Source organism: Branchiostoma lanceolatum, chromosome 1, assembly GCF_035083965.1.
Source record: "Branchiostoma lanceolatum isolate klBraLanc5 chromosome 1, klBraLanc5.hap2, whole genome shotgun sequence".
NCBI lineage: Eukaryota > Metazoa > Chordata > Leptocardii > Amphioxiformes > Branchiostomatidae > Branchiostoma > Branchiostoma lanceolatum.
The window spans coordinates 39,430,520-39,452,436 of NC_089722.1; the positions used below are offsets into that span (position 1 = coordinate 39,430,520).

Consider the following 21,917-nt stretch of genomic DNA (forward strand, 5'->3'; position numbering starts at 1 on the left):
CAAAATTGAGCTGTACCCGTCGCAGCAGTCCCAGAATTGAATTAAAACCATAACATACATACCCTTGCATTAACAAGAACGACAACCACTAGATATAAATAACAAATGATCTGTTGGGGCGAGACTAAGGCCTTCACAAGGAAAAAAATCCGCCATTAAAAAATGTTGTTGCCATGGTAACTGTTGACTCCCAACCCCAAACTAAGGACACTATATTATGTCCTTGCCCAAACTTACCCATTTTTGCAACACAGACACTTCGGGGATTTTTCTTTTAATTTCCTTTTTTCATCTCTACTTTGAGTATCGTATGTTTAGTGCATGGCCTCTAAGCTAGTAAACGGATACAGTAGAAAGAGCCTCTTAAGCAAACAAGCGCCCACAATTCTCTTTCTGACAGATTTGAAATGCATCTAGGAGGGTCTGCATGCCTACTTCCGTAAGGCGTAGCGAGCTATTTTAATCGTGGTCGGCCCGCTCTAATATTTTCAACGTTAAGCGTTGTTGGTAGATTATTCTTGAAGCGTAACTATTCGCCTGAATTTACCGTTAAGCATTGCCGGTCCCCCTAAATTCACCGTTAAGCGTTACCAGAATCCCCCATGCAGACCCTCAGCTAGCAGACTCATTACATTCGGAAGGAATGAATTGTTCATAAAGTCCTTGATCCAACCAATCACACACGATTTACGTCGAATCGACGTAGATTAAGAATTTCCTCTCCATAGCAACACACCATATTGCAGTGCGACGTAGTCATTTTTGTCAACGCTGGACGTTAATATAACGTCTTCTGACAGAGAAAAACCGAAGAGGGTAGCCTCGACACAGAAAATCTTTCCTGAACGCAGACAGAAAGGACAACACGGCCGAAGACGTCAACATGGAGGTTCTGAGGGCAGAACCGATCGGTGATTTAGGAGTTAAAGACGGGGAAAGCGTCAAAACTCCCCGGGCAAAAGTGGAGAAGAAACCGCCATTACAACAGAAGGAGGGCGTGAAGAGAAAAAGGGCGTCGGCACAGAAGAGTCCATCCTTTGAAGACGACCTGGAGAGACTTTATGAAAGTAGAAAGACAGCAGGTACGGTGACATTTTAATAACCAACACTATATTGTTGTTAGACACGTAATTAATTAGTGCTTAAAGCATTTGTCGTCTCTTCAGGACGTCATCAACAAGGAAACAATAATAAAAAGCGGGAAATCCATATTCTATTCTTTGTAATGTCCTTAATGTCTTTTTGGTTCAGACAGCAGTTTGTACCAATATCTTGTACTTAATTTTCCAACTATGTAACATTTGCACAAACGTCGAATTCAGGTTTCTGTATGTTGATAGGGAATTAACTACGCCCTATTCCATTGCATAGAAAACTAATAGACTAATAGAGTGACGTCAGTGCGTCGTGCGACCATGTTGAAATTCCGCACATTTTCCAGCGCAGCCGCCGCTGCTGTCGGCATTTCGCTCGTTTCCCGATCACAAACGATGATTACCGATCTCAGTCCGAGCAGAAACGGCGCCGAAGTTATCGGAAATCCCGACGGAAAACCCCGACGGAAATCCCCGACGGAAAACCCCGATGGAAAACTCCGACGAAACAGCCCGACGGAACATCCCGACGGAAAATCTCGACGGATAAACCCGACGGAAAATCCTCACAAAAACCGTCGTGGTACTGTGACGAATCCCTAATATAACGTGACGTCATGTGGTTGTGGAATGATGTTGTGCCGAAACGTCGACCACTCTCGACAAGAATTTACATTGTTAGAAGTTTTTAAATATCTGCATTAATGTTAGAAGTTTTTTCGAGCGACAGAGTTTGCAGCATAACCAAAAGGATTCACCTTTCAATGTCAAGGTGGTCTTCATACTACCTTCCTCTGGGCAACAATGGCTTCCCACTGCATGGAAAAATGCGGTCCAAAACGTGACTGTGTTTGTATCCCCCCTCACTGTTGAAGATCACGTTTGGAACCGCATGGCGAGCGACACCTAGCGGAGGGAAGCAGAACCTAACATGTTGAAAGACGACCGGAACGTTGTCAGATTAAATCATTCTTATTTATTGCAATGAAATCCATTACGTATTCATGCACCATCCCCAACATCCATAGCTAATAGCTTAACATTAAAACAATATCGACAGACACTGTTTTCTTATTCACTTTATTTCACCACAAAGCAAGGTTCGTTGAGAGCCCCTTAGATGTTTTGAGTAACACTAACTGTATCGTGATGACAGGTGTTTGTTCACCTTTGACATCAAAAGTCACTATTCAAACGTCGGATGTGCAGAAAATTTAATGGAAAGTGTTTTGACCTGGGTCAAATGTCACTTAGTCTTGTTTTTTGTCTTTATTAGTAATTTTCTTCTTTACTTCTAAACAGTACCTCCTCCTGCTGCGGCTCGACCGAAGGAGTCACCACCTCAGCCGGCCGATGTCCCCTGCCACCCGCCGGACCCGCTCTACGTCAGACGGGTGGGGCAGAGGTTCTGGTCTACCAAGCGGATTCTCGACTGGCAGAGACAGGCACTGCGCGCAAGGGAAGATCCAAAAGCAGCTTTGAAGCCTGTTGTAGAATATGGCGAGGAGTCTGCATCGAAGAAAGCTGAAAAGAGAGAGGCAGGATTGAGAGGCCGTCACGGGAACGACGGAGAACACGGACATTACGAGAACGATGGAGAACACGGACATTACGAGAACGACGGAGAACACGGACATTACGAGAACGATGGAGAACACGGACATCACGAGAACGAAGAAAACAAATATTTCAAGTACGACAAAAATCACGGACATTACGAGAATGATGAAGAACACAAATATTTCCAGTACGACAAAAATCACGGACATTACGAGAACGATGATGAACAAGTACATACATACGAGAACGATGATGAACACGTACATATACTCGAGAACGATGGTGAACACGTACATACATATGAGAACGATGGGAAACACGTACATACATACGAGAACGACGATGAACAGGTGCATTATGAGAATGATGGAGAACACGTGCATTACGAGAATGATGATGAATATTCGAACTTGTCCACGCACGTTTATGCCGACTTAGACGCAGACTTTCTGGCCGCACAAGATCGGATCCGAAATGCGGCATTTCAGCCATTCTATGAGATGGACATCACCCCTGCTGATGACGAACAAGAACAGCTATTTCACAAGATGGACGTCACCGCTGCCAAGGACAAAGAGAAACAAGAACATCCTTTTTACGAGATGAAAGTCGCCTCAGCTGATGAGGAAAACGAAGAACAAGTTTTCTACGACATGGACGACAATCAACTGCGCCAGCCAACATCAGATAACGTGTATGCAGGTTTGGATCCTGAGTTTGTCGCAGCACAAGATGCGGTGTGCATGAGAGACCGAACCAGGGAAGGCAGCAGGGGTGAGTTAACGTTTGTAAACGATGCATCTTGTCAACAAAGGTCTTAGATTTTTGTTCCTCTTATTCTCCGAAGGATCGACACACTTGCCCTACACAAATTATCAAGGTAGTCTTATAGCCTTTTAGAAGCCGAGAGGACATGGTATTGAACTATAGTTGAATTGAACTTGAAACCACATTGAAAAGCAGAGCCCAATCCTATCCTTTCCAATCGTCTTTTACTTCCCCAACCGAAATCTATACCTGTCTGGGAAATCGGCTCATTTGTTGTTCTACAGAGGGTGGTGACGACCGGAGGCGCAGTCAGAACTGCCGTGAGTTCTTCATGTCCCGTCCGCGGTGCGTGTTGGCTGTCTGTGTTGGCGTCATCGTTGTCGTTACTGCTGCAGTTGTGGTGGCCGTTATCTTCAACCAACACGGCAGACTGAGAATAAATCCCGACAAAAGCACCGTGGTAGGTTCAAGGCTTTTGTTATAATAACACACAGTAACAAAAAGTTACACCAATTTCATGACGAGGATTCTTTCAATACACACCGCTTATATGCTTATGATGTAAATTACTGAAAATTTACTAAACTTGGTCTCCTTGTCAATATTGCCGTAGAATTCCATCGGCAATGCTAGCAAATACACCTCTAACATCATGCATATGTTTCTCTTGTTTCCAGCCGGACCTGGCAACACTTTCCACCGCCTCCACAACATCGTCTGCACACCTGTCTGTGACGTCACCAGCCACCTCCACAACATCGTCTACACACCTGTCTGTGACGTCACCGGCCACGTCTAAGACGACAGGTAAATATACCGTTTCAGAAGCCACGCCACTTAGCACCGCCCAGTGATGATCACGTAAACAAATCCCTCTCTCTTATTGGCCGTTATTTTTTGATTGACAGATAGAATCTAGAATAGCAAATTACGGCATATATTTGCTCATGTTGCACCTTAAATTTGCGAATTACAGTATGGTCTCGATCTTTTGGGAAATGATGGGAAATTGATGCGCGCGTTGATGTCATCCATATAATAAAGATAGTGTGGCCTTTCTTGGTATTCAGGCTCTTAATGCACAACGATAACAGTTAAATGTCAAAGTTTTGGTAGTTCCTCAGCTACATTAAGTACTGACTAAGTCTAAATTGAGGAGGGGATGCAAACTTAGTCACGTTTGGGACCGCATTTTCCCAACTGCAGCGCCCCCTAGCGGTGGCAAGTGGAACTAGTCATAATTGCCACGTAGAATGTTCATCAACTACTTGTACATCATCCTTTTGCAGATCATTGGGCTGAGTGGACACTTTACATCCGAGAGTATTTCCAACAGGACAGCGATGCCGCCATGGGTCTGGAAGAGCGCTATCCCGACAATGAGGTTGTGATGGCCCTGCTGGAAGAACGGTTCTTCTGGCACTGGGTGTGTCGGTACTGGGAAGAAGAAACTGCCCTCCCGCACACCTTGTCGGATGCTGTAACCTTCTGCATACAGAACGGAAGGTCAAGTGAGTACATGGAGTCACACGGCTTCGCCACGTACGGAGAGTTTTTCTCGTCGACGCTGGACGCACTGGAGGCACTGCCAAACATGACAGAAAGCCTTCAGGACAACGACTATAAATCTCTATCGCTGTCTGGATTCTCTCTGTCCGACAACGATGTTGAAGCCCTGGCCAAACTTTTTCCGTATCTGAGAGGGATGACGGGCCTCCATCTTTCACGTTGCGGACTTTCTGCGAAAGCAGCAAAGTCACTGGCTGGACAGCTTCACCTACTGCATGCACTGAGCGGTTTAGATCTTAGCTCGAACAAAATTGGCGATGACGGGTTGGAAGCGATTTCACAGGCATTTCCTCACCTGAAAGAGCTCATGATCTTTAATGTTATCAGCAACTCAATAACAAACGTGGGAGGAAGGGCCCTGGCCAAAAGACTGGTTCACCTGCAGGAGCTACAGAAAATCCACTTGGGGAAAAATGAGCTGGCTCTCAGTCTCTCCTCACTGGCAAAGGCGTTTCTCAACATGACACGACTGCAAACTGTCCGCTTGTGGTCCATCACGTGCAGGGCGGACTACCTCCGCATGGCGGCGCAACAGGTGCACGACGCTGTCCACACGTTTGAGGGCCAAGTACGCAGCATTTGGAGCGGTTTGCTGTATGATGCTTCCGTTGGAAGTACAGACACATGGGAATCGGACACAGCATGGCAAAGAGTTGAACAGAAACTAACAGCAGGGGTTTACATATCAAACGGAAAGATAAAGATTGCTTTACAGATCAAGCTGTTGGAAGAGTAATTAAATGTTGTATTGTGGACTTGTAACCGGGAAACCCTGGTTCGAATCCGGGGAAGGGCCTCCTGGTTGGAGCTGTACTCAAATGTAAAATATTGCAGAAAGTCTTTGAATATTTGTCCTTGCAGGACTTGCCGACACCAACATAATATATGCAAGAACGGACGTGAAAACAAATAATCGATGCAGTTGGGAGATATAAGCAACTTGACACCGTGCAGCTTGTGATAGAATGTTCAATAAAAAGGTGCCATCAGAACGCCAGACTCGGTCTTCATGTTCATCTGCTTCAGTGTTCACTATGGCTTTTTATGAACTCCCAGAACCAGGGATTTAACGTTACCTGTCTATTGGTTATAGGTGAAGCTTTAAATCCGGGGAACCGATGTTTAAGCTGCCATTCTAAAAGCTTTCCAGCCAGACAATGTGGACAAAGACAGGCTAAAACATACAACTTTTTTTTCTCACTGATTTCAGGGCTCGAAATTTAATTTTGAAAATAGGTGCACTGGTGCAACCAAGTAAAAAAAATTAGGTGCACAGAAAGAAATTTGGGTGCACCACATGAAATAAAAGTTGAATTTCAACGAAACATAATTACACAGTTTAGCACTCTTAAAAAAGAAGTTCAATCTGTAATTCTATAGCTAACCTCAAATTTCAAACAAGTAATACATCGTTAATAAATAAAGTGTTGCTTTTTCTGATACTTACATTTCAGTATATTCTGTATGCTAGTGTACAATTGTTATAGTGCAAATGGCCTCCGTCGGTCAGTATTGACCATGGTAAAATCCTAATTCACAGCAGCCCTACAGCATAGTCTATGTCTGAATGCTAGTGTACAGTTATTGTAGTCCCTTTACCTTATAGCATACAAAAATATCTAGGTGCACCCACAGTCAAAATTTAGGTGCACATGTCCAATTTTGGGTGCACACAGGTGCACATGCACCCAGTAATTCGAGCCCTGCTATTTGGTACACGACCCACTCCTGAACTTAGAGTGGGCACTTCCCCCGCCCCTGACTACAACATGCAGCATAAAGGAGCAGTTAGGGCCATATCACACTTGTGCGTATATTCCCCTGCGTATGAGTTGCGTATTAACATTTTTTGGGTTTAGGTTTTCGGCAAAGAAGTTGTTTTCTACTTTGCCCCACTGTTGTGCAGCCAAGAAATTGAATCACAGAAATCACTTATTCGGCTGCAAACCTATTCTTAACCAAAAACAAGTTAATATGAATTTCATGCGGACTAATTTATACGCACAAGTGTGAACAGAGCTTTACAACATAAATTATGTTTTATTCCTGAATAAATACATCTCTGTAGCCCTTAAACAATATATTTCATGATGATGGCCATGCCCGTAGCCAGGATTTTGAATGGGGGCACGAGCTTCCTAGGGGGGTCCGGGGGTATGCCCCCCGGGAAATTTTAAAATTTGAACCTTCTGATATGGCATTTCCTGTGTTTTTGAGAGGATTTCAAAGGAAGAAATCAGAGACAAAGTTAGCAGTTTTTCTAGGATTTCAGCTCCGTTGGTGATACAAATAGATAGCAGATACGCTGCTATAGATCCACCTTGAAAAAAAACTCTTGGATGTTAAAACGTGGACCCTGGAGCGTTTCAAATTCTAAGAATTGAACCTTCTGAAAGGGTATTTCCTGTGTTTTTGAGAGAATTTCAGAGGAAAAATCAGAGACAAAGTTTTTTCTAGGATCCTAGCCTCTGTGGCATTGCTGGTGATACAAATAAGTCCACCTTGAAAAAAATCTTGAACATTAAAAAGTGGACCTTCAAGCCTGTGAAAGTGGACCTTCAAGCCAATGGGGGGGGGGGTTCGTCCGAACCCCCCGACCCCCCCCCCCCCCCCCCCCCTGGCTACGGGCATGATGGCGATGAAGATGATTGTAAAATCTTTATCGCATCATCAACAGATGCCAATTATTCTTCGTGGTTAATTTTGTAAACAAATATTTTCAGCCGAATCGCTTCAGGATGGAGCAGCAGATGGAGCGCCTTGCATACGTGTCGTGTAAAGGTTAACCTGTTTTAAACCGGCAAGGTAGTTATCTTGCTATTTTCCAGTACTTTATAATGATGAACACTGTCAAGTCTTGATTATGATTGAATTGTTTTTGACACTGTTGCAAGATATCTGACAGTAATCAGTAGACGTGCAAAGCCTGTTAAAATCTAGTATGCAGCATCGTGGCATGTATGTGCATTACTAGTAGGGTATTTCGCTCAAACTGAGAGGTCTCTGGTTCGAAACCACCGATATGCCCGATGTTGTGCTCTTGTTACTCTTGATAAACTGGTTACACTGGCTAGGGAGTGACAGGAGCTGGAGACGTAAGGAACATTTTCTTAAGCGGGCTGGAATTCTGTGTGAATTTATGTACTTCGCACCATTTTTTTTATATGGACAGTTAAAAACGGGCGTGTAGAGTCAATTCCATGTCACCGAGTGGGTGTTTGTTGCCTTCTGTTCTAACATTTGCAAAATCTTTGTAACAATCTAAGGGAGATAAGTAACTGTTTAGAACAATTTCCAACATTCATTTGATGTTCTAAATAGTTTCTGCTGTGCTCCAACATGTTAGACAAATTTCTAACATTGCACATGTTATTTGTATTATTTTCGAAACTGTTGAAAAATAGGTTGATCATTTGTTCCTACATGTTCCAACATTATAACAACATGGTATAACTGGGTCAGTGGGATGGGAACAGGGCAATTCACACATCCCTTCAAAGTATAGGGGATTAGGCCTTGGTGCCATGCATAGACGCCTCAAGATAAAAGTCCAGACGTGAAATCTAAAAATATACAGAGGCAGACAATAGAGTGCGATTAGCACCTACTTTTATGGGGGCAATAACCCAAATCTACCATTTGAAAAATGATGCAAATTGTTCCAACATGTTCGAACAGTGAAACAATCACATAGACTTTTGAAAATTGTTCTAAATAAAGAGATATTTGTGTAATTACTTTCCAAATAGTTCCAACATATATAGATAAGTTCAAACATGTTCAAACTTTCATTCTTGATTGTTTGAACAATTTAGAATTATTTTGACTGGAATAGTCTTTTATCTAAAATTGTTTGAACTCACTAGCAATATTACCTGAAAACCCTCTTAGTGACATGGAATTGACTCTATATCCAGCTGATAACAAGGCCCCATTTGTGGTCAAAAATCCGATTACAATCTTATGCAATGTTGTTGTGGTTTTTTTTGCAGACAAGACAATAATCGAACACACATGGGACGGTCGAAAACGTACGCGGAAAAAGGACTAACATTCACAATAGCACACACTTCATTCACACACATTGAGGATGACTCCGACAATGAGTACACTGCCAGTGACCAGAGCCTTCAAGTGACGAACGACGTTCCTGCCCCACCGCACCAGAGTCCTGACCGAAACGTGTCAAGATATGCTAGGGATGTAGTCTCCAAGCAGACCTACGGGTTGGCAAAGACCGTATCCAACAGGCAGAAGGAGTTTTCATAGCCAACCCAAGTCTCATAGCCACCCAAGGTCTGCCACAACTCAAACAGGGCGGAGCATTTCTATTCAATAAAGGTGCCGCTGCCCCTCCTCGTTGTAATGCTAACAGCCGTACGAATGTCCGGGGTACTAATCTTTTTATGACCAAGCCCAGTCACCCGCGCACGTCCCAGTGGGAGGTTCGCGCCTTGGTTGAGCCTAGTAAAAAGCTCTCACAATAGCAGTTTCTTTCACCCATCGGCGATGTTTGTGGCATCATGGAAAACCGTTCTTACAAAAACATTCGTAGACAATGTTTACTGTTTCGGGTTCAAGCCACTATTACTAGAGATTAACTGCAAGATTCCACGTGACCACATGGCGGGAATTGCCCTTACAGTTCCGACGTAACTGGTCAAAATTGATCGCATTTTGTGACGATTGAAGCAGTTTTGGTAGCGATCTTCGTAACAGATTGATTTTGAAAAAGAGACCAAGTCTTTTCTGTTGGCAACATTTAGTTTATTTTTCCTGGGAAGTTTAATTTTCGCGGTACAGCTCTTTCCAAGTGAACGGCCTCTCAGTCGCGGCCTGGAGGTGTCAGCCCGGCATGGCGCCGCACGCCCGTGCGGACAGAGAGTAATAAACTCACTTACAGAAGCACAGTTTGATTAGGTAACAATTAGATGTTAATAGCCTTTGTTCAGACCGACTTGTTCCAGACCTTAGATTGCACTATAAGCTCCTTCTTCCAGTTGGATACGGTCTTTGCAATCTATTGGGTCTGGTTGGAGACTACTAGGGATGTAGACATAAGTTTGGGGAACCCGGTCCTCCAGCTAACATAGTAATCCAACATTATAACAACGTGCCCCAGCAGTCCAACTACAGGAAGCTGCAAGGGTACCCAACAGAAGTGGAAAAGAACAAGGACATATACATCTGGCAACTAAATTCATTTAGCAACGGGGCCTGAATTCACCTTATTATTCTACAGAGCACGAAAACAAAACTAACTACACATCTGTAACTTTATCATAGCTTATCCATGTTTCATGTGTGCAGGGACTTCACCGTGCTACTCCAGGCACGTAGTACAACTACAGCATGGAGCTGGTGTCCATCATCAGGGAGGCCTACCCGTCCGGGGACGACGAGGACTGGGGCCTTCTCAACCTGGCCAACCGCCCCACCGCTGATGTTTGGGTTAACGATCTCTTCGAGGACAAGCCATGAAGAGGCTCGCCACCCCGGCATTACCTTATCAGTAGTGTAGTTTTAGTTAAGTTGGTCCTAAGGAGTCCGAGAGGTGATGCCGATGTATTAGTTAGTCTTAGAATAGGGCACCATATACGGTACCATATTCTCGCCTTTACACCTTAACATTCCAGTAACAAAAGCCATCTTCTCATATGCATGTACAATCACAAATCTATTTTTATAAAACAAAAACTATTTATGTAAATCTCTGTATGGAAAAATATATAACTATATATATTATGGAATAAACTTGAGCACCCTACATTGTATCCTGTTGACTCTCTTTGTAAAATGTAAACATACAGCTAGGTACAATGAATTAACTACGAGCACCAACAGCACCCAGAACCGCGGATTAACTACGAGCACCAACAGCACCCAGAACCGCGGATCAACTACGAGCACCAACAGCACTCGGAACCGCGGATTAACTACGAGCACCAACAGCACCCAGAACCGCGGATCAACTACGAGCACCAACAGCACTCGGAACCGCGGATTAACTATGAGCACCAACAGCACTCAGAGCCGCGGATCAACTACGAGCACCAACAGCACCCAGAACCGCGGATCAACTACGAGCACCAACAGCACTCAGAACCGCGGATCAACTACGAGCACCAACAGCACCCAGAACCGCGGATCAACTACGAGCACCAACAGCACTCGGAACCGCGGATTAACTATGAGCACCAACAGCACTCGGAACCGCGGATCAACTACGAGCACCAACAGCACCCAGAACCGCGGATCAACTACGAGCACCAACAGCACTCAGAGCCGCGGATCAACTACAAGCACCAACAGCACTCAGAACCGCGGATCAACTACGAGCACCAACAGCACCCAGAACCGCGGATCAACTACGAGCACCAACAGCACTCAGAACCGCGGATTAACTACGAGCACCAACAGCACTCAGAGCCGCGGATCAACTACGAGCACCAACAGCACCCAGAACCGCGGATCAACTACGAGCACCAACAGCACCCAGAACCGCGGATCAACTACGAGCACCAACAGCACTCGGAACCGCGGATCAACTACGAGCACCAACAGCACCCAGAACCGCGGATCAACTACGAGCACCAACAGCACCCAGAACCGCGGATCAACTACGAGCACCAACAGCACCCAGAACCGCGGATCAACTACGAGCACCAACAGCACTCGGAACCGCGGATTAACTACGAGCACCAACAGCACCCAGAACCGCGGATCAACTACGAGCACCAACAGCACTCAGAACCGCGGATCAACTACGAGCACCAACAGCACTCAGAACCGCGGATCAACTACGAGCACCAACAGCACCCAGAACCGCGGATCAACTACGAGCACCAACAGCACTCGGAACCGCGGATTAACTACGAGCACCAACAGCACTCGGAACCGCGGATCAACTACGAGCACCAACAGCACCCAGAACCGCGGATCAACTACGAGCACCAACAGCACTCGGAACCGCGGATTAACTACGAGCACCAACAGCACTCAGAACCGCGGATCAAATACGAGCACCAACAGCACTCGGAACCGCGGATTAACTACGAGCACCAACAGCACCCAGAACCGCGGATCATCTCCGAGCACCAACAGCACCCAGAACCGCGGATTAACTACGAGCACCAACAGCACTCGGAACCGCGGATCAACTACGAGCACCAACAGCACTCGGAACCGCGGATCAACTACGAGCACCAACAGCACCCAGAACCGCGGATCAAATACGAGCACCAACAGCACTCGGAACCGCGGATTAACTACGAGCACCAACAGCACTCGGAACCGCGGATTAACTACGAGCACCAACAGCACCCAGAACCGCGGATCAAATACGAGCACCAACAGCTCTCGGAACCGCGGATTAACTACGAGCACCAACAGCACTCAGAACCGCGGATCAACTACGAGCACCAACAGCACTCGGAACCGCGGATTAACTATGAGCACCAACAGCACTCGGAACCGCGGATTAACTACGAGCACCAACAGCACTCGGAACCGCGGATCAACTACGAGCACCAACAGCACCCAGAACCGCGGATCATCTACAAGCACCAACAGTCCTCAGTACCGCGGATCATCTACAAGCACCAACAGTCCTCAGTACCGCGGATCATCTACAAGCACCAACAGCACTCAGAACCGCGGATCAACTACGAGCACCAACAGCACCCAGAACCGCGGATCATCTACAAGCGCCATCAGTCCTCAGAACCGGGCACCATCAACAACCTCCGACAGTCCTCAAAGCCGAATGTCAGGCGGGTAAGTGCTCCAAGTGTTAAGAGCTTGGGCACCTGGTTAGTGAGTGCACGAAGGCCGTAAAATGCACGAACTGCAACAAAGAGGGCCACGCTCTCTTTTGCCAACAGGCTAGCAATGTCCACGAAGCCACACGAATCTTTCATCATCTCAGGTGCTGGTCCTGCGGGTGAAGAGGTGGGCGTCGGACGACACAGGCCTGAGGAACCCTCGACCAATTAAGTACACTCTGGGGGAAACACTCACCCTGGCTGCACATGACAGAGCCCCAATCAAATATATATATTAAAGGCAGCAGTGGTACGTTTCATGACAGAATTAAGTTGTGTTTAATTGCAAGATAGTCACCTGTTACATTGATTGTTTGGAACTTTTAACTCTTTGAAAACATGTATGGGATTAGCCAAATTGCCAAGGACTGCACTGGCAACATCACAACTGCCAAGAAAGAACATGTAGAAGAACGTGCCCTTGCTGAATGAGAGTCACCAGAGATTTGTCTGGACCCGCTGATCCACAGGTATCTGGCGAAGCTTCACGAGGCGCTGAGGAAGCTAGTGAAGACAGCCCGCAGTGCTCGCGCCAAGAAGCAAGTGATCCAACGTTTCCAGTCCGTGGCGGATTTCTGCCTCAAACACGCGGCAGAGGAGGGGATCAGAGAGAAAATCCGAGAGATGATGATAACGCCGACAGAGAAACGTTTCATGGATGAGGCTAAGAAGGCAGAAGCTTTCCTTGAAAAACGGTCCAAGGGGGCGCACGGCTGGACATGACAGAGCACCAATCAAATATATATCAAAGGCAGCAGTGGTACGTTTTATGACAGAATTATGTTGTGATTATTGTTGATTTGCAAGATAGTCACCCAGGCCTGTTACATTGATTGTTTGGAACATTAACTCTTTAAAAACATGTATGGGATTAGCCAAATTGCCAAGGACACTGACAACATCAAAACTGCCAAAAAAAAAAACATTTACAAGAACATGCCCTTGCTAAATATGAGTCAAGGACAAACATTACGTTACATTCCTGGGCTATTAGATAGTCCTTATTCCACATAAAATGGGTTTTCATTTCTATCAGAGGACATACATTTCTGCAGTAACTTTAATATTGAATTAATATTGATGGGTGAAAAGGCAATATTTGTATGTACCTAATTTTTATCATATTTTTTTTCTAGACATGGCCGATAACCTGTCCCCGCCTCACGACATTACCGAGTAAGGATATGACAGTGACCAGACCTCCTGTTCAGAACTTGAGTGGCTCCACATCTGCAGCAGCAATGTGTGGCACCGAACCCTTTGAATATAGGCTTAGCTGATGGATCAGTAGGTAAGTAGAACAAGAAGACGAGACTCCCCTGCCAGAGCAACAGTACCCATCGCTATCTATTAATGCCGATTGGGCTTAATAAGCCACAAAAACTATAGGAGTAAACTTTGGAGGCAGATCGATACGACGGCACAGTTTGAATATTCGAATGGCGAGCGTCTGACGGGTTTTCGTCTGGACGGGTTTTCGTAGGCGATTTTGGACTTCAACATCATGGCTAGCGGTTCAGACGATCCAATGGACACAAACGGGTCCAATGGATACATCACTGCCAGAGAGGACATGGATGATACAGGTGGAGTCAGAGGGAGGGGGCGGAGGCGGCGATGGCGGTAGCGGAGGCGGCAGCGGAGGCGGGGGCAGCAGAGGCGGAGACCGTCGGGACAATGGACCAAATTTGGAGCACAGGCCGGATATCATCATGCAGAGATGGGCTGCGCCCTAATGATCTGGGGAGGGCGGTGCAGCCACCTGGCTTGCCTAATCGGATGGAGGCCGAGATGCAGCGCGTTACATACGTAAGTACTAAATAAAGTTTTCACAAGTCGTGTAAATGTTAACCTGATTGAATTTTTTTTTACACTGTTGCAAGTTATCTGACAGTTATCAGTAGACGTGAAAATCCTTTTAAAATCTAGTAACTATGCAGCATTGTGGCATGGTGTGGTACATTATTGGTAGGGTGTTTCGCTTACACCATTTCTTCCACACGTAAAATGCTTTCCGGCACCCAAGGATCGAGACAAAAAAGTGAACAACAGAAAATAGAACAACAGAAATCTTTTCCACTTCCCCAGCCCCCCCCCCCCCCAGATTTAATGGTCACAATGAGGGTTTCTTAGTTGGTCAAAGATTTAAGCTTCATTCATTCATTCATTCAATTCTTTCTCCCTTCCTTACAGAACCCGACATGGCGATGAATGTAGCTGCTGCGTTCATTTTGAATGAACTACAGGTAAGTTGACCTTGCTTTGATAACCTTGTATATGGTTGTTCCGTAACGAGGACAACGCAGGTGCCGATGACAGAGTCTGAGGTAACCCTTATGGGTGATGGACGTTGTGATTCAACAGGCCATAACGCAAAGTATTGCAGCTACAGCCTTATGGAGGAAATTAGAAATTGTTAGGAATTAGAAATTGAGTGCATTACAACAGCTGGCACAAAGGGCTCAGGGCAGAACTGAAGGAGCCTGCGTATCGCCGTAAACATAAACCATCAATTTGCCAGGGAAATAGAGACAAACGCACCGTAGTTGGAGACTTGTCTCCATGGCGCATGTACAGAGTCTGAACTGTACTGCAGCATCAGTAGGCCTCCGAGTGAAACATCCAACTCTATCTGCATTTCAATATAGAAAAGGCATAATTTGATAAGTTTAATAAATGTTTCCAGTCGGGCCTTTTCCAGTCGTGCGACCATCAAGACTTCTGTGATGTTTGTAAAAAAACAGGAAAGATTATACTGTGCGACACATGCCCAAAAGTCTACCGTCCTGTTTGTCTGGACCTTGTTCAATGAGAGATTCCGAAGAGAAAGTGGAGCTGTCCCCGCCAACTTCATCCACGGCAGCGAAGACTACGATGCAGATGCCAGGACAATAAGGGATTTTTTTTAGACATACATATTGCCGACCTGTGACACAGTAGTATCAGACAATGCTCATAACCAACAACACATATGGGACAAATGGCTACGGCCAGCTCAACACTAATGGAATCAGGAATAACTGTTACAACCTTTTGTTGTTTTACTTTGATAGATAAGAAATTCCGAACCACCCTTTAACGCAGTGTCCAGAATACACTTGGACATGTCGCATCCCTGGCTGTGTGATGTTGGCGTCTGATGTGGCCACAACAGGGACAATGGGAAACACCTCACTATTCTCATCGATAAAGAAACTGACAACCCGGCAATGTCCACCATTTGGGGCACAAATCAATTCATCTCAGAATAGTTAAAGGTGTACTTTTCAAAGTCATGGTTAACCTACATGAATGTGAATAGAACCTTGTGTCATTCAACAGAACATTTATTCTTGCTGTAAATCATTTCTCCTCATCATAATACCTTGATAAATATTACAGTGGTCATATCATGAAATGTTTACAAGGAATGAGACTCCCGCAGTAGATCGTATTCTAGAATCCCATGATGAGAATGCAATTCCTATATGAATTCATGTATTCATTCTTCAGGTAGCGGAAGAGGTGGGCTAAGAGGGGATCGCGGCGTGCGGGCATGCAACCGTACTATTTATAATATCACCGACACCGTGTACACCCGGGCAATTTGTTCCGGAGTTAAATTATTATTTTTATGCCCCCGCAAGGATAATCTCTTATATGATATCATATTTACATATATAACATCATTTTTAGATATTGCGTTGTTTTTGCAATGATTTATTGTTCATATATTCCGTAAGCGCCCTTCGTAATTATCATTTCTCTATCATTACTGTAAATTTTATCACACAGGCTTAAATGTGTAAGGAAACGGACATACCGAAAAGTTCCCTTTCCGTGTACATCAACGGGGCTAAGAGGCTTAGCGCTTAATGCCACTTGATCACAATGCATATTTTTCACATCTCAAAATGAGCCAAGGCAGAAGCATACTGGCCAAGAACGGGGAAGAGCACGGCCATACACTGGTATAACTAAAGAGCTAGAGAAGAGGATACAGGGACTAAGAAAGGAGTGTTATTCTCAAGGCCAGAGCTAGTGTTACGTGGCCCATATGCAGTAATTGGAGGCAAATGTAAACGATACATAGTGTTTAAGATTTCGATAAGATGATTAGTGGTGTCCCAGAGGGCAAGGCAAGAGAACTCCTGGAAGTAATAGACCATTTCTATCCGGAGGAATATTTGCGGTTAAAAAAAATATCGATTCAGTTTAGGACATCTCAATAGTCATTTCTTTGAGGGTTGGGAATAGCGGCAGCAGCAGCTCAAAGCTGAATGGAGCAAGTTGAAATACGACATTCCGGCGCCTGTTGCCGCTGTTCTCTCAGATGCCTCTGTTCTTTCCAATGAAGTGCTTGAGGATGTGTCTGCAGACGTATATGGGGCTTCAGGCTCGATCGGATTGGCCGCTTTGCCCAGCGGAAAGTGTTTCTGATGCGAACCCGGACAATATGCAGCAGACCGCTATCAGTCTACGAACAAACGACCGATCAGACAGAGGCCTCGGTCTGCAATAAACGTAAATCGGAGACATTGTCTGAAAATTTTGAAGTTTAATTCTTGGATTTTTGTACCCTTGCCTCCCTCGCCGGAGATCGACAATGAGGATTTCTCCTCTTCGTCTGTCGAGACGACTGTCTAAAGTTTTTTGAAGTGACTTTTACTTTCCTTTCTCTCTGCCATGGCGTTGTCTGTTTGTACTTTTAACGTTGATGGTCTGAGGGACAAAGTAAAGAGTATCGACTTTCGGTTTTTGGAAAAATAATAATTTTCTTTAGGTTGAAGATCTTGGAATTATACACATGTACTAGAAATTTCATGATGGATAATTGATTGCACTGTATCATATACAAATGTCACAAGATCACGAACATCAGATAGTTTTATTACGTAACCTTAACGTGCATGTTTTTCTTCCAGGAACACTACTCCAGACGAAATAAAATGTTCTTGGAAGACCACAACATCACGCAGGCCAGAGTTTGCGACGAGACAAATATTCCACCAAGCTCCCTTAGTGTTTTCACCAACAAGGCAAAGCCGCTAAAAGGTTGCCACCAAAGAGCTCTCAACGAGTGGTTCAGAAAGGCAACTTCAGCATGTAAGAAAATGTTAGGGCGCAACAACATGCTTGATCATTAGAAAACAGCAGACATACAGTAAGTGCAAGTTTCTCTTCCAGGATTCCAACTCCAGAGGAGTTGAAAACCTTCAGTACGGAAAGAAACATCACACAGGTACAAGTGTGCAAGGAAACGGACATACCGAAAAGCTCCCTTTCCTTGTCCATCAACGGGGCTAAGAGGCGTAGCGCTATCCACCAAAGCGATCTGCTCACATGGTTTAAGAAAAAAGAAACATCAGCATGTAAGAAAATGTTAGGGCGCAACAACATGCTTAATCATTAGAAAACAGCAGACATACAGTAAAGGCTTTTCACTGTATATCTGCTGTTTTTCAATGGTCAGCATATCATATTACAGCTGCCACCTCCACAGGGATAACAGATTTCGCTAGCGCCGGCACAAGGAGTGAATCGACAGAGTTTTTTTCTTGGTTGGTAAATTTTTCGCCTTTGATTGACTAACCATTGAATTGCCGCAACAGCACCTCATATTTGAAGCAATGCACGTCTTTGTTTAGGGATTTAATCATTTTATGTTGTGTGGATGCTCTCCAAAGGACTAATCCTGGTTTGGGAGCCAGACAGCAATAAGTCTAGGAGGATAGTAGTATTTGTTGATTTAGATGATATACCAATAGATCTGCCAAATGTTACACCTGATTCAAATGCACCATGTCATCAGAAAGTCGCTACACATGTCATGCAGTTTATTTATGTTCAAGAGTTGATTTGCACATTTTTCTTTTCCGGTTGCACATTTCTTTTACTTAAGGTTTTACAGGAGTACAGATTAATCGTATGTTTTGGACTGGAGTTGGTTGGTTAAATGATTTTGGTTTTCACATTTTACTTTCCTTACATGTGATGGTGCTTCGCCTAACCGTACTTTTATTAGAATGAACTGTGGTGAGACCGGTCATATGTGTCAGAACCCTTATAGTTCAGGTCCTCCTTTTTTTCCTGTCTAACCCACTACACCTGAAGAAGAAGCTAAGGAACAATCTGCACAGCAGTGGACATGAGCATTATAACACTAGATGTTTAAAATATGATGGTAAAAATATGATTTGTAAACACGTCGTCAGTTTTTGACAGAGAGAAAACCATCCTCTTAACTAAACAACATGTCTATTTAGACAATTGGGCTAAGATGCGAGTGAACTTGTCTGTGCAAATATTGTTAGTTACTTTAACCAGCATGTCTCAATTGAAGGAAAATTAAAGATTTGTTCGTGGCCTTTTTTCAACCAGCGAAGAACAGGATAGTGGAGACAGTTGGTACAATAAGTCAAACTCGCCCATGTCACAAAGCATGTCAGTAATGAAAAAGAGTCCACTTATAGGAAATGTTATGCAAGAGTCGATCATATGAAATACCCCCATGATACCAATCTGTCTCAACTTAAAAAATATATGAATATTATTCTGGTAATAATGTGCATGAACATTGTTCTAGGTCTTTTATAGTACTTGGTCTTTCCTTGGTGTAGCCACAAATTGGCCTCAGGTAACTGGAGAACTTTTAAGTTCAAAAATCTGACCACAGACAAACTAAGAGGTGTACAGCTGACATGGGGACCGAGCCTTGATAGTCACTTTTTTCAACCAAAACAGATCCTTTACTTTTTATTATTATTAATAGTATGCCATTATCTAATCCATGTAGCTAATGCTAATAGGACTGTCCTTGCTGTTTCGAGTACGCATAGATCATTGCACAAAGGCCTACTTTAAGCAATGGCTATCAGACTCTATGTCTACAATGTTACTCCTCAAAACTTGGGAGACAATAGTATCACCGGTTATTACCTTATACACCTGTTTCAATACTAGTACTCAGTGCCTGTCCGAGGCTGGAATGGCAAATTCCGGTCATAGACTTCAAACTGATCCTAGAGAGAGGACAGAGACAGGCGGGTACTCAACCTTTTGTGTACATGTGTAGAAACCCAAAATTACACCCCTGTTGTTTCCTTTTCAATCGCTAACTCTAATACGAACAGTTGTTTACTCGATGCTTTGTTATTCAGTACACTAAGCTTTGAAACGGATATTGAGATACAAGGGAAGTAATCATTATCTTTTATACTGCCCAAACAACACTCAATACCGTTCCTCACTCTTCAGCAATTTAGAAAATCTGTGGTCACCTGCTTAAATGGCCTCGCTTATTTAAGCGATGGATCCATTACACACACCCAGTACGATATTAGGACATTACGCAAGTTTGGTTAGGACCTCGCCGAAATGTGGGGCTTACCTGGCCATCATTAGACTTTCATGCAGAAGATAAGAGATCCAGAAGGAGTGGAAGACGTACCAGAGGAGGCCATTAGTATTGTAACTGATGAGGGACATGCGCAGAGGCGCAACTCCTACCGGTCAGACATCATGTGACTGGGCCAGAGGTAGGTCAATATTGATTCCTTTTTTCTAGCTACTTTTTCGACGAGCAGTACGCCAACGCCTATAAGTGCAATATTGTTCACACACTTTTTTTTCGATTTAGAGCATGGCATTAATCCCAAATGAAGCGTTTCGGGCGAAGCCTTAGGTAACAAAATGACGATAATGGAAGTATCCAATTTATGTATTTGCTAGAGATTTATATATTGTTTTACTAGTATTGCAGAGTTCATTGCACATTTACAGGGACAACTTGCTGTACCATGTCATGTAACAAGTGGAGGGTGTGAAGAAAGAAATGTATTTTTGTAAACAACTTGTCTTTGATAAACATCTGTATATTGTATCACTAGCAGTACTGAGTCCCTTGAACATTTACAGAAAAATGATATCCATATACCAGAACCAGGCAACAGAAATGGAAAACAATACAAGTTGTAGTAAACTGCATGGATCTTATTCTCTCGGCTATATCAGAAACCTGGATGTAGGATGGCAAATAATGATCTCTGACAACAGAATTGTAAATAAAATGGATAATTTTTGGATAGCCATGATTGGTAATTGATTGCACTTAATCATATACAAATATCACAAGATCACGAACATCACATAGTTTTATTATGTAACCTTAAAGTGCATGTTTCTCTTCAAGGAAGACTGTTACCACTCCAGAGGAATTCAAGATGTTCCTAGAAGAGAAAAACATCAGGCAGTCCGAAGTGTCTGCAGATACCGGAATTCCAACAAGCTCTCTTAATGTACACATGAACCAGTCTCTAGGCCGCTAAAATCTTGCCACCAAACAGCTCTGAACGCATGAGGAGTTGAAGAAATTCATAAGTGACAGAAGCATGCGGCAGGCAAAGTTATGTACTGAAACAGGAATTCCGGCCAGTTCACGTTCATATTACATGAATCAGAGCAAGACCCTCACAGCTCCCGCGCATTGTTTTCACAATTTCAGACAGGAACGAAATCAACGTTTATCTAATCTCGTAATTTTCATATAGGTCAAGTTCTTCAATTCATGACTTCGGAATAGCACGCGACGAAAAGTGATAGTCTGCGAGAACCCGCAGGAGGTGTTCCGAAGACATTCTCACAGTCTCTTCGAAAAATCTAAAACCTTTGATTTCGATATGAAATAACTTAAAATTATGCTATACTTCTGTCATGGGTTATTCCGTGGAAAGGGCGATCTTAAAATGCAAAGGAGGAAGTCAAAGCCTTTGTGGCTGCAGATGGTGGTCTACGTGAAGAGCTATATTAAAGCATCTCGGCAAAGAAACATATGCACAACGAGATCAGTGCTGTAGCTACAGTAACAGAACTAATGACGCTTAGTGAAGTTTATCTTTTGTGCGACCTTATCCTGCAATGAAGATTACCAGCATGGTTTTTGTTGGCAAGAGGTTGTTAGGACTAAAGAACCCAAGGGGTCTTAAAAATTGCAGAAGACAAGTACCGTGTAGTGTACTAGTGGCTATGGTCACTTGGAGATTACATGCCTAAGAGTAAGAAATGACATGACGAACATGCAACAATATATACGTAATACTACGAGCAGCACAAAATATTTTATAGA

General features: G+C 44.1%; 1 protein-coding gene and 1 long non-coding RNA gene across 2 annotated transcripts; both read left to right on the forward strand.

The window, feature by feature from the left end:
* Positions 1-883: 883 nt before the first annotated feature.
* On the forward strand, positions 884-5,727 carry LOC136426289 (uncharacterized). Its single transcript, XM_066415070.1, has 5 exons — positions 884-1,082; positions 2,397-3,428; positions 3,707-3,882; positions 4,100-4,229; positions 4,712-5,727. Exons 1-5 carry the CDS (start codon positions 884-886, stop codon positions 5,725-5,727), a joined length of 2,553 nt encoding a protein of 850 aa, XP_066271167.1.
* A 3,471-nt stretch (positions 5,728-9,198) lies between these two features.
* LOC136422677 (uncharacterized) lies at positions 9,199-10,038 on the forward strand. The gene is made up of 2 exons (XR_010753658.1): positions 9,199-9,287; positions 9,979-10,038. It is a non-coding gene; the product is annotated as an uncharacterized lncRNA (long non-coding RNA).
* The last annotated feature ends 11,879 nt before the right edge of the window (positions 10,039-21,917 follow it).